Source organism: Varroa destructor, unplaced genomic scaffold, assembly GCF_002443255.2.
Source record: "Varroa destructor unplaced genomic scaffold, Vdes_3.0 BEIS01000001.1, whole genome shotgun sequence".
In the NCBI taxonomy this organism is placed as follows: domain Eukaryota; kingdom Metazoa; phylum Arthropoda; class Arachnida; order Mesostigmata; family Varroidae; genus Varroa; species Varroa destructor.
Genome location: NW_019211454.1, coordinates 47,569,527 through 47,584,188, shown reverse-complemented (window position 1 = coordinate 47,584,188; position 14,662 = coordinate 47,569,527). Strand labels below are relative to the sequence as shown.

At 43.1% G+C, this 14,662-nt stretch overlaps 1 protein-coding gene across 16 annotated transcripts in view; it reads left to right on the top strand.

Annotated features, from left to right (window-relative positions):
- The window catches only part of LOC111242981 (protein lap4-like), an 81,199-nt gene that overhangs the window by 6,960 nt on the left and 59,577 nt on the right, over positions 1-14,662 (top strand). For 12 of the 16 annotated variants that reach the window (XR_015319267.1, XM_086977643.1, XM_086977644.1 and 9 more), the window contains exons 2-3: positions 1,329-1,431; positions 4,950-5,067. Coding sequence is in view for 14 of the 16 variants with exons in the window: in XM_086977643.1 (XP_086833769.1) it covers positions 1,329-1,431; positions 4,950-5,067 (221 nt within the window). In the remaining 2 variants the exon portion in view is untranslated. Of the gene's footprint in view, positions 1-1,328; positions 1,432-4,717; positions 4,737-4,949; positions 5,068-5,528; positions 5,801-14,662 lie in introns of those variants that run through there. The other 4 variants (XM_086977642.1, XM_022787969.2, XM_022787963.2 and 1 more) reach the window with 4 other exon arrangements.

The following is a 14,662-nucleotide window of genomic DNA, read 5'->3' as shown; positions in this document are numbered from 1 at the left end:
AAAAAATTACCATAAAACTTCACCTTATTTAGCACATATTATACTTGATTTGCTCGCAGGTGTGCTGCGTATTCAAGGCTTTCTGGTTCCTAGTTATCTAAATCTAAGTTAATTTCGTAGTCGTTCCTTGGGAACTTTCAGCTTTAGATTTGCTTCGAGTGTGCATTCTTCGGTAAGTTGTGTTCATTATGGCTGATAGGGTCCGGAATCCGTAACGCATATCTATGACGCTTATCTTGACCGTGTGTCATATGCCTCCAGCTTCTAAATATAAAGCAGCTGCTGCTGCTGCTGCTGCTGTTGTTGTTACCGCTTCATAGAATGAGCTACATTTAAACGCTCGTTACAGCTACCGTCGCTGATATTTTTACCACCATTACCTTTGCCTGTACATCAGAAGGAGGCCCTGCTCTATTAGGTTAGCGTTGATACTCATTCTTTATATAGCGCGCCTATAGACGTGGACATATAGGCGTAGAATCAGCGGTATGCCGTCGTCGGAAAATACCACAAATGTCTTTCAGATTCGCTTGCCTTCTTCGACCACCGAATTACCAAGATCCATATTTCGTTTCCTTTTGTAATACACAGCTTACTGCTATCTCGGTTATATTGGCGGTCCTTTCGCCTTGGACGTTTGTCCGTTTAGGTCGCGAGAGCATCGAACGTCCTTTGTAGGGCCGAAGTCGAGTCGAGAGCAAAAATCAAATCGTTATTAGGGCTCGCTCTTGCTTTTCCGACATGTGCCAATATCTGCATTGTCAACGTCCCGTATGCCATCTTAGTTAACGTATTCGGCGTTCCTGAAACATTCCTGGTTGTTGCAGAGCTGTGGCTTGTAGGAAGTTGTTATGAATGGACAGTCCGTGCTCTTTGTTGCTTTGTCGTCCCTGAATTGTGGATTAGAGTCGATGATATTTGTACGCATAAATGAAATATGCGCACACACAAGGCGATGACCTGTTGTTAGAAGTATCAGCCGTCGTGAACAACTGATATTTTTCAATGGATGACAATGAGTGATCATTCGCCCCTGTGGTTTAGACTGGCATGGTTAGAAAGTAGTTAGGATAAACACTAGGGAACATCGTTTAGCCGGCTGGTGAGTGCGATAGCCAACGTTAGTTGCTTTAGTTATGGAAAATTATCAAGTTTCGACGCCGGCAGCGGCGCCCACGGCGACATAAGTAACGTAACAATAGAAGCGTCAACAAAGGACTCATTAGCAATCTTGTTTGTGCTAGTTTGTGTGTGAACGCGCGCGAGTACTAGCGCCACAGGAACCGATTCTAGCTGACGTTACCAATTCATCTGCTATATGTGCCCAGTACCAGCGCCGCAATCGCAGCAGTTGTAAGCCTCGCAACATCATCCCTCAATGTGGCTTCTATGTTCTACCGTTGCCGGCGCCGCCTCCATCACCTAGGCCAGGTGAGCCAATCAAATAGACTGCCATCTCGTAGCGTCTCACATCACGTTTTCATCGTTGTCATGCTCCTTCTTATTGGCAGCGTCAGGGGGAATGTCGGCTGGGACGTCGTCGCCCCCTTTTCAAGTGACCGTGTAACACTTCCATGACCTTTGAGGTGCTTATTACGGTTGCGGATTTATTTTGCCTGCCGTTCTGATCATATATATATATATATATATATATAATTGTAACTTAGTGTCTTAATGTTTATTTGCGTCTTATTTGTCTACCTGCCTGTACATGTATCGTTACATGGCGCAGTGTTACCTCCACAAGGAACCTACGATTATGAGCACTGCTACGGGCGCTATAGCCATCATTATTAGTCTAGTACGACTACTGCGACAGTCAGTATATAATTGTAATGAGCATTATGGTCACGACTGTTACAAGCACCAGCCCGGTAGCCACATCCGACGAAATTAAACGCCTGAGCCCTCTGTCCAAAAATGACCCAAGCTGCCATGAAGCTAACGAACGAACGATTACGGTAAACAGTAAGTTTCCGAGATGAAATCGAGTCGTTACGTCGTTTCTTCAGTGCAACGAGCACGAGCCAGTAAACCGGAGTAGCAGAATGGCAGAAGTATCGGGAGCGGGGGCAATGGCCCGGGTTACTCATACTAGCTAAGAGAACTTGCTGAATCGGGATATTGATAACCACGTATAATGATTTGGAAAAGAGGGTAATAATAATAAAAGCTTGACTTTTTAGAGAGGAGCCAGGATCAATAGAAGTTGACTATGAAACGAGTTCAATATGGAAGGAAGAAGGAAAAAAAACGCATAAAAATCTTGATTGGTTGACATTTTTTGTCGCTAAAAAAGCTATTTACCTGCACGCTCTTCTGTCAGTCTCAACTTTCAATATGTCGATGTATATTCTATGGCTAATTTATCGACGAGAAGAACGCGTTCAGCAGTCGAGTGTTTATTTGGAAATGCTTCGTTCGAACAAAAAAGCAGCCGTCAGCTTGTATTCGGCTTACGATTGGGATACGTGTAGAGGTTGTGAGGTGGTGGCTGATTTAAAAGGGGTAACGTATTCTGACGGCTTGGAACGAGACGCAGTAACAGTTAGCCCAGAAGTGGCAACTGGAGCACGCGTACGAATCACTTGTTCCAAAATGGTGATGACGCCACGACTGATTCCGATTCTCTGCTACCGTGATACGACTAGCGGAACAGTCACGCGTTTGTCCACTGGCAAGGTTTGACTATGTTGCCGATCTGTGAGAACAAGCGTGATGTTGGAACCCGTGCTGCCACTGCAGTCGATGCCATTGGATCAATCAGCTTGTGAACGTTAAATAACCTATACATAAAGATAGCATAGTACATGTTATGACAGCAAGTTAAATAGAAGTTGATTGTGCTGTTCTGGTGAGAGAATATATATCGTCGCTTGTCATATCAGTGAGTCGATCAGATGTAGGATCTAATGGTTTGGGCTGTTGACATTTATCTCGATTTTAAGAACGCGGTCATACCGCGTTTGCAGGTGACTGTCTTCGCTATCCGTGGCAAATATTCGTGTGCATCTGTGGCTTGTTCTGTAAACACAGAGACTATTGTAAGCAACGAAGGTTTGAAAACCCGTCCGCATTTTAAATCCGCGACTCAGCTGAGCATTTACAGGACATACCACTTCCTCAGATTTTACATTTATGTTTCACCTGGTTACTGGTTTAGGAAAACTACGATCCGTAACCTCAGCGATTGTGAAAGAAATACACATCTATGTAATAGTCTATCCCATGTAGTTCTACTGTCGCAATTCTAGCGGCAATTATTGTATAGGTTCTCTCTTTGGGTCGATATGTTGCCAATTTAGCATCATCAGTCGTCAACGTGAAGATTATCATAAACTCTTCATGACCGAAATGAATAATCTGGACGCTTTTAGACTCGCTGGGCTTTGCCACATTTCACCGATACCTTCCGAGGTGTCCTTTGCTGTGCTTGATGCTGCTAATCTGTTCGCCATTTTCGTCCACCTACCCGTACCATCGGAGACTTACATTTACCTCGGAGACGAAATGCCGGGCATAAGCTTGGCATCCTCAATTTATTATACGTATAGCTTCTTATCCATCTTTTGTACTTGTATATAGTACTTTCAGTATAGTTGATATAGCATTAACTGAAATATATATAGAGGTTGGGTAGGTCAAAACAAGCAAGTTGCCGGCTTTTGCTTTCGGCTATCGATCGAGCTCGCTTCTCGTATAAATTGAGCCTATTCGGCGTGAACCGACGCCGACGACTCGAGTAAACATTTTGCATAGTCTGTTCATTTGCTGAGCGTATCACCAACATAGCTTAGAAATACATAGGGATTTATCGGCCGAAAACCCAGAATTCGGCAGTTACAACGATGACGACAGCGATAGGAGTGACATCATCGGTATAAATAGTTTTCCTCTACAAGCCGATAGGCTAAATCATTAGCCGTGCTATACGGTCGTACAGTTGCTTACAGGCACTCATACGCCGAGGACTCTTGTACGGTTCCGTACGGTCTGCGTTAGACAAGTCCGCATTCTGAATACCAGCAGGTTCACCTGGACCTGGAACAATTTGATTCTTGCGTATCGTGAAGCGTGAGCCACTGAGGTTTCTTTGTAAACACAAATCGTAGCTGTTGTGTAATTGGTAGCAGCATAGGGCTAGCCGCGTAACTAGGTCGGCGGTTACGACGAAGAAAATAGGCAAGGAAATTTAATAAAACGCGATAATGAATAAAAATGGATGATTGATCGTGGCTCACAGGCTTCGCGTTGACCGTATGTACATTTTTCTACTGGATTACCTTATTTTGAGAAAATTATGAAAACAGCTTAAAATAATAATAATAATAATAATAACTGCTATGTATACAGACAAACGCGCGCCTGACTCACGCAATATTGGTTACGAAGAGTTACTGTCTAGTAAAAAGATGCTGTCAATAAATGATGATAAAAATTTATGAACCACCATCTTCAGCCACTCACTTTACTGGATAGCGATGCAGGGGGCGCATGATAATTATGTAAGACCCCATATAATATTATATACATAGATATTTCATATACTGCATCGCAACGGATCGAAGCAGAGATCGTTAGGCAAAGTCACCCCTGTTTAAGAGGGGATAGTACCCAAATGGTCAAGCGTCACGTCGTGAGTGTTATTACAGGTTAGAATCACCGTGGATTTGTGTCGATATTCCCGAAATCATATCTAGATTGCACTAAGGATTTCGCTAAGGATAAATAGATGGGTGCGTTTTTTTGTCATGTTGGGTTTTTGAAAATCAATTGTAAATAGATTTAGTTGACTTTTATTCCATTCGGGTGTAAGCTAACCACCTATTGACTCATCTATTTAAGCACGCAGCTATGACTGGCCACCTCTTTGTTCTGATCAACTAAAATCTTCAGGATCTTGCCGGTAAGTTTCTAATGCTGTGCTTTTCTGCTGTGTCAAATTGCAGCATTTATTTCGACTTCAGAAGCTACGGAGCTTTTCAGCCTCAGACAACGAGATTCAAGAGATTCCACAAGACATCGGGAACTGGCAGCTGTTGCAAGAACTTGATCTCTCAAAAAATGGTAAGCCGTCCTGGATTAATGCGACCCAATAACCACACATCATACTTGGCTGCCACAATGAATAACTTCAAATTGGGATTTCCCAGTATTGTGTGCGTACTACACACGTTAGGGCAAAGAAATAATGTATTTAGATGCCAATAGTTGTTCTACGCCAGCTAGCTTGCAGTGGAATTCGTAATTACAAGTAGGTTCCAAGAGCCGCAGAATGAACGGCTCTCTGTTACACTATACAAAGTGTCCATAAGTTTTCAAAAACCTTACCGATTCGGTTAATCAGATACAAAAAAAAACATCAAAGAGGCTGTATGTTAAAGCTGGTGTATATTTCCCGATCTCTACATCATTTTGGCACTATGGTATTAGAGAGAAAAATATCGTTGTAATGACTAGCGAAAAAGCATAATCGACTTAAATCTTATGTCATACAAAACTTGTAAAAGCTTCTTTGAACATTTCAGAGACCACGCACCAAACTACAAAAGCTGCTTCTTTAATCGACTGTATTTCTGAGTAATTTCATTTTATGTCGGAAATTGAACAGCAAAACGAGATACTATGTTTTATTCAAAAGGCCGACGCGCGACTGCTGAGGGCCGCCGATGGTCTCTCAAGCATCATTAGGGAGAAAGAAGGAGGATATCAACGTTTTGGTGACTGTACATGTATTCAAACTGGTTTATACGCGCATGATGATATCCCGTACATTGGTGACGATTCCCTAGCAGACAAAGTGCGTATGCCGTTTCAGGAAACCTTACTTTTACGCACACGGGTTGCTTGTATTAGTGTGGCATGCGTAGGGGTGCTTCGGGTCGTCATTTTTAGGCTCGTATGTACAATTGTTAATCACGGTCCGCCACCCCAACGATTTATGATTGATACATATGTACTTTCGATACGTCAGCAGCTATGCGATTTACACGTTTCCCGGAAGCTACCCGCCAAAGGCGTGCAACGCGCTGGTGGAATTCTAAGTACCATCGCGGTTATATCACGTGGACTCTTCATGTGGGCAATGGCTTGTATCGATTACACAGTATCATAGCTGGCTTTTCACCTAGCCTGTCTCTTATTTTCCGCTGGTAATCGTATATGCCTGAAATTCTGTTGTATAACATACATCTGTCATATTTGAAAAAAAACTGTGAAATATAGGACATCTGTTGGTAGTTGTCGTAGCCGCTACTCATCCGTTCATCTTGGTGTTGACGATAGCTTCTACTTACACCCCTGGGGGTTTATTCGGTTCGAGCGAATTCATAGAACGGCTTATTCCGAATCAAGCAAATTTAAAAAAATCGTCAAGACCGATCGATCAAATTTTGTCAAGTTACAGTGTATTAAGGCAAGGAGAGATTGCTGTTACATAAGTGGCTCGGCTAGATGACTGCATAGTGTGCATGGGTGTGAGATGATAGATAGTTATTAAAGCTCTTAGCGTATGTGCTTTTAACTATGATAGGCGCTTACTGGAGACGCTGCGTTTCCACTTGAGCTATGAAGGCAAAATATTTCTAGTAATAGACACACCGCCAATGATCCGAAAGGACCAATGTCGAAACACGAGACCATTCAAGAATCAATAAAATAAGGCTACTTTAATGCCTAGTACTTCTTCGCTCCTATAGTCACATTGCGTTTACTCTGTGCATACTCGTTGATTTGTTTGCTGTTTCGTATTTCTCTTCTTAAATAAGTAGCTTATGGGCTGTATACCCTGTGGGATATAACTGTGATCGAGTGGGTTGCAGGCTTATATTGATGAGTGAGAGAACTACTACGGACCGGGTCTCGGTGATGTAGGGCAGCTGGTCATCAGGAGAAGTCCATAATGGTTGTTGTTATTGCACTAAGTACCATTTACGATGCTGCTGTCCGAGGAAGTACGTCTGCTTATCAAGCGCTGGGCGCTGGTTGCAACAGCAGGCCGGCGAACGACCGATTCAGGGGCTGATGACGGATGCACGATATGCCAGGCGTGGGGCTCAACTACATGATCTGGCGGTCCTGTGGAATAAATCTAAGCAGATACTTTTGTGTGCGTACAGTCATTAGCTCGCTTGAGCTGTTAATTAAAAACGCACATGCTTGATTGGACGTTCTAGGAAATGTAATCGACATCAGTGGCGCCTCTAACTATTCGTGTGACATCGTCTGGATAACGTTGGTGATGTTTTATTATACGGTGTCTCTTTTTTTTGTGTCGTTTTAGCTTTGTATCGATGTGATTGACTAGCAGCTTCCCTGCGTGAAATTGCATCATTGCTTGACAGGCTGTAATGTTGTTCTTCACGTTATTGTTGACGTATATTGATGCGAGTGGTTAAATTTATTGGTTGCCGTTGTAATATACATAGTGAGATAGAAAATGCGCGTCCGTTCTAAAGGGGTACAGTCACAAGTCCTGTTGGTAGAATAAAGGTTAGATCTAAACGTTCGAACATAATAAACATACTGATTATATGTGAAAAGATACGCTTGAAAAGAGAGGCGCACACAAACTTCCAGTCTACATTATGTACATTGGCAGATAAATGTTTCAGCAAGAGAAATCATTGCTCTATTGTTTCGTGTACCTACATGATCGCACAGTTCATCACTGAGAATGTTATTAAAGGCAGTTATTAAGTTGAACCACCTTTATGACTAACACGTGTTTACTCCAAATAAGTTGCATATTGATCTTGTAACAATCAATAATACAAATATGCGATTTCGGATGGGCATTTGGCGATATTCAAGTACCGGCATATACATAACATACATGTGTCTATAGCACCACTATCAATAATAGTACCAATATAAACTATTGCCACACATCGACGCCAGAGACTGAGCTCGTGCACGAAAGATTTGGAAGAAGTGATGACCTCATAGGTAGAAATCATTGTCAACCGTTTGAGTAGTTGCCTGTCGCACCCCGCTTGCGATGCTGGCTCAGCTGCTAATATGGACGCCATTGTCTTGGATCGTGGTGCCAAATGATTACGTTTTTAATCTTCTAATAGAACCTAAACGGAACGTGTCTGCGGAGCGCGCCCGGACACGCGTTACCACCCTCACAGTGGTGTGAGTCCGTGTCGTCATTGTTTGCTAGCTAAAATACATTTTACATGATTTTCACTAGCCCCGTACATCTATGTAATTTGCCCACTACGCTAATTTGATGCGTATAGCTGCTTCCATGAACAGTAACCAGTGCATATATTGAATTGTTTTGCGCTAAACGGTGGAACTGGTATGACGGTTTGTCAATGAGAATTGCCTAAAACGGTATTAACCTTGGCAGTGATAGTCGAGCCCGGCTTTGCTCATGACCCTATATGACAAATATTGCGTATACGCCACAGTGCTTAGGATAGATCTATCGCCAAAATCTTAACTACTGGAAGATTCCTCGGTAGCAAAAAAAAAAAAAAGAGATAGATAATGCGAGCTCGGCCGAATGCTTCGCTAGGAGTATTGCTATCTCAATAGTGATAACAAAACCGATACTGATGATCACGTGGCTCCCAATTTGCTTGAAAATCTACTGCTGGCCCCCCGGTGGACCCTCAATTGTATCAACTTTAGAGGCGCATTGAAAATGATTTTGCTTCAACGTTTTAGTTGATAAGCCATTTTTACGGGCGTACCCAACCCGCGTTAGCATCCCATAAGACTTTTTCGTTTGTGACTTCAACACGGGCCAGGCGCATTCTTTCTGGCGCATTTTTTACACTCTGCATTCGTTGTTTTTTGCCTGCTTCTGCTACTACTGTTCATACCTTCCCAATTACTTGACTGCCCGCTGAAACCTTTTTGTCCTATCGTCAATAGATACGCTCTATGCGGACGCGAATTATGGTAACACCCACTCGTCCGCAATTTATGCAATTGCCAAGACGGAAATTCCATCCGACAGCAGATAGCTTTGTTTTGTATTTCTCACCCAAAGCATTAGAGAAATATATAGAAGCGTAACCTGAAAGTAACACGCACAGGAAAAAGCAGCAGGTTGAAACCCTCGACAGGTTACCGCACTTTTAAATAGCCATTTCTCTTACATTCGAGGGTCAATTAATTCATCACAGATGGTCCTTATTTGGTCTGTTTCAGTTACTTTGGTGACTGCCACACTTTGACCTATCTGTTCGATTCGGCTCATACGCACCTGTTTGGGCGCATTGATCGCACCTCGTATCATGTACTGCTTTTTCAGGACATATGCCTCCAAAATTTTTAAACACGCTACTCGTTATGGCAGGCGACCTGGTTGCTTCACTGCTAACGCTCTATGGTGTTGCTGAGGGTGTAGAGAACACGCCGGCTGGAGCAGACGTCGTTGTAGTTGTTGATTTCCACCGGATGCTCTTCAGTACTGGTGGATAAGGGCACCTGTGCAGTGCTTTTACCGGAACGAGTCAGCGAGGAGCTGAATTCATCATCAATGAATTACCAGGATCAAGGACTAGCTTAGGGCGTCATTCGTCTATTGTACAAGACTGCCACTATGGCTGTACATTTGTGATGATTTGGTTAATTGCGTAAATAACCATCCTTCTGGTAATGTTTCAGACGTGAACAAACACTAACCTGCAATAGAGTTACGAGTTAACCGGCAAGAAATTCATTTTGCGTTCTGATTTACTTAGAAAACAGCTATGGCTAGCGCAATCAGGTGTAACAAGATCATTAGAATGATGTATTGGTATCGGGAAGAGGCCAATAGGAGCTGTCGTTATAATAGGAGTGAATTCTCTTGAATCTGGCTATCGTCGATGGAACACTATTAGAAGCCTGCCGTAAAATTTTAGCGAATATCTTGAGTATCAGTTCGCTTGTACACATAGATTTCACGGGTGGCGGTTGATTGAAGCTCAAATGATTTTTATTAGGCCAAGAACTGCAACGTTTTGTACTAATAAATACTAGTAGCTTACAAAGCAGCGGTACTAGAACAAATCGTAGTGATAGCTGATTTTGCGGCTGCTGTAGATAACTGGCATCCTACCTCTGAGCCGTTCACTTATAACTGAGAAGATCTTAACCGAACCTGGCAGTAATTGTATTCTGTCGACCTCTACGAGCGCTGCTGTGTTAGCTATGGCTGTGCACAGTGTGTGGTTCGTCTTATCTGCGGCCTTAAGCGATTAGAGTCGTACGAAAGATTAGGGGAAGACTCAGGGCATTTTGCACCTGTCTCTGATGAATAAGGGATATGACGAAACAGAGGAGAATCACTATAGGGAAAAACCTGGCTGGTGTAGTCAAGCCGAAGTTTCGTAGAAGCAACAATTCGACCTAAGGTTTTTGCGAGAGCCTTTCGACGACAATGTTTATTCGAGCGTGCTATTATTATTATTAAAAACATAGTGATATGCACGAGGCGTTGATGATATTATTGTTGAATGGACGAAGCACCGCAACACCGACCTATGTCATTGACAAACGAGGGAGCTGAATAAGAAAATACAAATCATATTGACACGAGACGCAGTATGTCACTGCTTGGCATCATTGCGCTGTGTTTATTGTTGCATATAGCATAAGGACGTACTATCATGTCTTGGTGGGGCTTAATTTCGAGTCAGAGGCAAAAATCGTTGGCCATGAACATGCCCGGCTGTTCGCCGCCGAAACAGCTCGATTCAGTTGGTTTCTGGGTCGTGCGCCTACGTCCTGTTTTTGCTATTACTTCTTCCGGTATCCGTACTCTTAGCCAGTGTTTTGTAATAGCTGCTCTGTATCGAGTAGTATTTATTATCAGTCGTTTTTTGTTAGACCAGTGTTAGTTGCCTCCAGTTTTGCGCAGATATGCTTCAATATAGAAACGCCTGTCTGCTTCAACAGGTTTTTGTGCGCATGTTTGGCTCTAAGCTATTATCTGTCTCTGAAGGGGTCAGTGCGGAGGACGTATTGACGTTGTAACTTGTTTATACGATTAATTCACATATGTCTGTTCTAAGCCCCAACCTCTTCCGTCCTTATCGCGTGTAAGCTACAAACGGGCCAAAATAGAAAGAAGCGATTAAGAACGACCGTAAAGTCCGGCTTCAGTTTCGACATCACATCGCCTTCAAAAATAGCTAATGTGTGTATAGAAGCAGTTATATTGTGTTGTACTTTAGTGCCCTGTAAACGTAATAGTAAAAATGTGAGAAATTGACCAAAGGATATAGGTTGGCAAACCAGAGGCAGCCAGGTAGCCGGACGAACCTGGCGAACACGAGAAATCGCGCTCCTCAGTTCATTCCTTTACGACGTCTGTTTGCGACACGTCTGCTGTTGACGTGCTTTTTGCTGTTGTTTGTGGTGATGTGCTTGTTAAAGTGCTGTGATTCTTAAAGTTGTCATCGCTAAGATGACCTGACCCTATGCCGTCTACGGTCGGATAGAAGCGCCGAAAGTAGACACGATGACACGGCGATGTTTTACAGGAGGCGTGCAATGAGATGAGAACGCCAACGAGACGCCAGTAGCGGCTTAATCCATTGAACTCCCGGTTCTGATGGCCGTAGTATTGGCTATTGATGATAGTAATAATGCCATTGTCCTTTACTGGACAGGACTCATTGCTGTTGTTACTCTTCATGGCGTCGACATAACGCCGAGTGCGCTTGTCGCCACCGAGCGATGTCTTGTTGTCGCTGTTGTTTTTTGCTTTTTTGGCTGCTGTGTTCGACAAATGTCAGATTCTCTTGTGTTATTTTCGTTGTTCTCTGTTAGCATTACTTAGCATATATTAGGCTAGCAGCTGTGTAATACGGTATAATAGGGCTTACTATACAATGAGAAGATACTGCTAACACGACGGTAATCTCTGCGATTTCGTTTGCAAAATGAGAAGGCATTCCTTTCGTGGGCAAAGATGCCAAAATCAAGGAGCACAAAACGTACTCAGTTGTTTAGTTGAGCTTCATATAAACCCGCTTGGCTAAGGTCGTATTTATTAAATAGGTATTTTCCATCTAAATTGACCCCAGTCTTTCGTTATGAGTCGTTCCTAGCAGTGACTGAACCAAGGTTTAACGAGTGTTTAACAGATTGACGAATCGTGACTCAGAATGACGAACAGATCATTACATCTCTCCCATTTTCTGTCAGAGTACAGGTAATTACACATTTAACTGTATCAGGAAGAGATGAAAAATGGTCTTGGAGAAAGTCGCTATACCTCACTATCCTTAGCCGTACCGTCATTTCTACCTACTTTTGCAAAATCATTGTTGGCTCATCATTTGTTGTTGTCGTGCCAGAAACGTTAGAGAGTTCGTTGTTACTCTCAAACAAATTCTACCGGAGCATTCGTTCGATATTCGTGTAGCCATACATCATCTGTCAGCAGTCCAATTTTTCCCTTTCGTCAGAACTAAAACTTATCTAAATACGCATTTTTCCGCTATGAATCCTACACTTGGCAGGCAGCCAGTGAGTCAGTCCACGAATAAACTGCGACTGACCCGCCACGTCAGTCTACTTTTTGGTGGCGTATCTACATATCGATAAGATACCAGCTGTAATACATCCGCTAAGAAGATCCGCTGTAACATGTATATGTCCTGTATGCACGTATCGTATCGCATCGCTGCATCTAGAAGAAACGGAAAACCTCAAGTGAACGAATGAGTTCCCACTGCTGCGAAGTCGTCGACGATCGTTTGCTGAGCTGCCTCGCGCCCTCTGGCCCGACGATAGCCGTAGGTCCTGAAAGCACTTGATTTCAAGGGCAGATTCCATGTACTTTCCACACTTTTGCCATTGTGCTACCTAAGAAGCTGCTATGTACCTCGCAGGGAAAGAGGTGGTGGAGGAGGGTGTAGCAGCGGGGTTAGGGTGAAAGGCAAACTAGACCAAAGTGCTCTAAGCCAAAAGCGCCCGGAGGTCGATAAGGCTTTATGAGATGAATTGAGCCTGAATGGGGCATACCAGCAAAGTGTGAAAATCGGCTGTCTTAAGGGCTGGGTAGTGACCACGACTGAATTCTGTGAGCCATCCGGTCTCCAATGGTATTGACTTAAAGCTGATACTGGCAGGTGGCGCTGGTGATAACTTACCCCTCGCGCGACAGAATTGACCTTGAGAGGATAGATGCTAAGGGGTGAATTAGTTTCAGCTGACTGCGTCTGGCACTGGCGGTAAACAAAAAATAAGAGGTAGAAAGAGGCTAAGTCATTTTGAGGCTATTATCAGAAGCCTCTAATACTCATGCATACTCGAGCCATGCCGTGATCTGCGCCCCTTTAGCCATGGCTCATCCTTCGTTCTGAGGAGAAATGGAGATTTGTTCAAAGGTTGTGGTTGACTTCTACCTCGTTGGCAATAAAGGCATATCGGCTCCTTCGCACGAACAGCTGGAAGTATGCAACCAAGTGTTCATGGTAACCATTGACCAACTCGAACTCGACAACAAACCATACAGATGTATTTGATAGATGTTAAGGCTTCTAGTTACTCACTGTAATCGCATCATTTGCTTAGACGATCAGGAGAAGCCGTTTGTCGTATATATCAATTTAGTTTCCAGAAGTGCGAATTCTGCTTAGTCATCATTTTTATTATTTTATTGCAGCAAAACGCCTGGAACAAAATTATGATTAATTACCTTACTACCCGTAAATCTATCTTTGACGTATCGCGTTGTCGAAAGTCGAAAATGTACGTGCCAAAGAGTGTTTTGACACTTCGGCGTAAACTGTATAGGCTGTAAAAAGTAGGGGCGAGTTATCCTGTCTCCTGTATGATCTTCACTATCTTCTCGAATGATGCGCATTAGTCGGAAGCTTTGACGAATAAGTAAATACCAGATTTGTAAGATGCATTGCACTCAGCCTTTCTTTACTATTGTGACACGGTAGATATTCCGTTCCGAGCAACGGATTAAAGGTGTCGGCTTTTCGCCAGCACTACCGGTTTTTCTCTAAGCGACCCACACATGTATGCGGGTTTTGTAGTCACTACGCAAAACCAAATATCGATGGTGTATAACGTCGTACACCTACAGATCTAATTAACTGCTGTTTGTCTTTTTTATCGGAGGCATGGTCAGCGAGGTCTTGGAATTACGGCCAGAGAAAACTTCAGCTATTAAATGAGTCTATAGCAAAGTGGGTCGTCACGGATCGTGGTACTGGGGTCTAAACTTATATCTCTGGGTATCAGAAACGAATAGTGAGAATGCGATACGGGAGGTCGAAATGTGATTTGGTGGACACGTCGATAATTATTTCCGCCAATAGAGTTAAGTGAAATGTATTTCGAAGTACTTGATTGCATCGGCATACTTGAGTCAGGCACTTGTCTTCCTTGCTTGAATGAGAACGCCACGTTGATACCATTAAAACAGCTAAATCTAATTGATATTCACTCATATAGGAGTCGTTTAGCAAAACGTAACGTTAATTATATTACATTTCGTAATTCCCGAAGGAGTAAATGGTCAATAGTAGATGAACATATCCACAAAGGAATTCTGTGCTGCATTCGTGTATCAGCTTGCCACTTAGCTTTCGCATCCCGTGTCAAGACGACATCTTTGTCAAGAAATGGCGCTATATATGTGCTATCACGGCATGGTCCACGAGCGAATCGATCTTGGAACACTTAACATTTG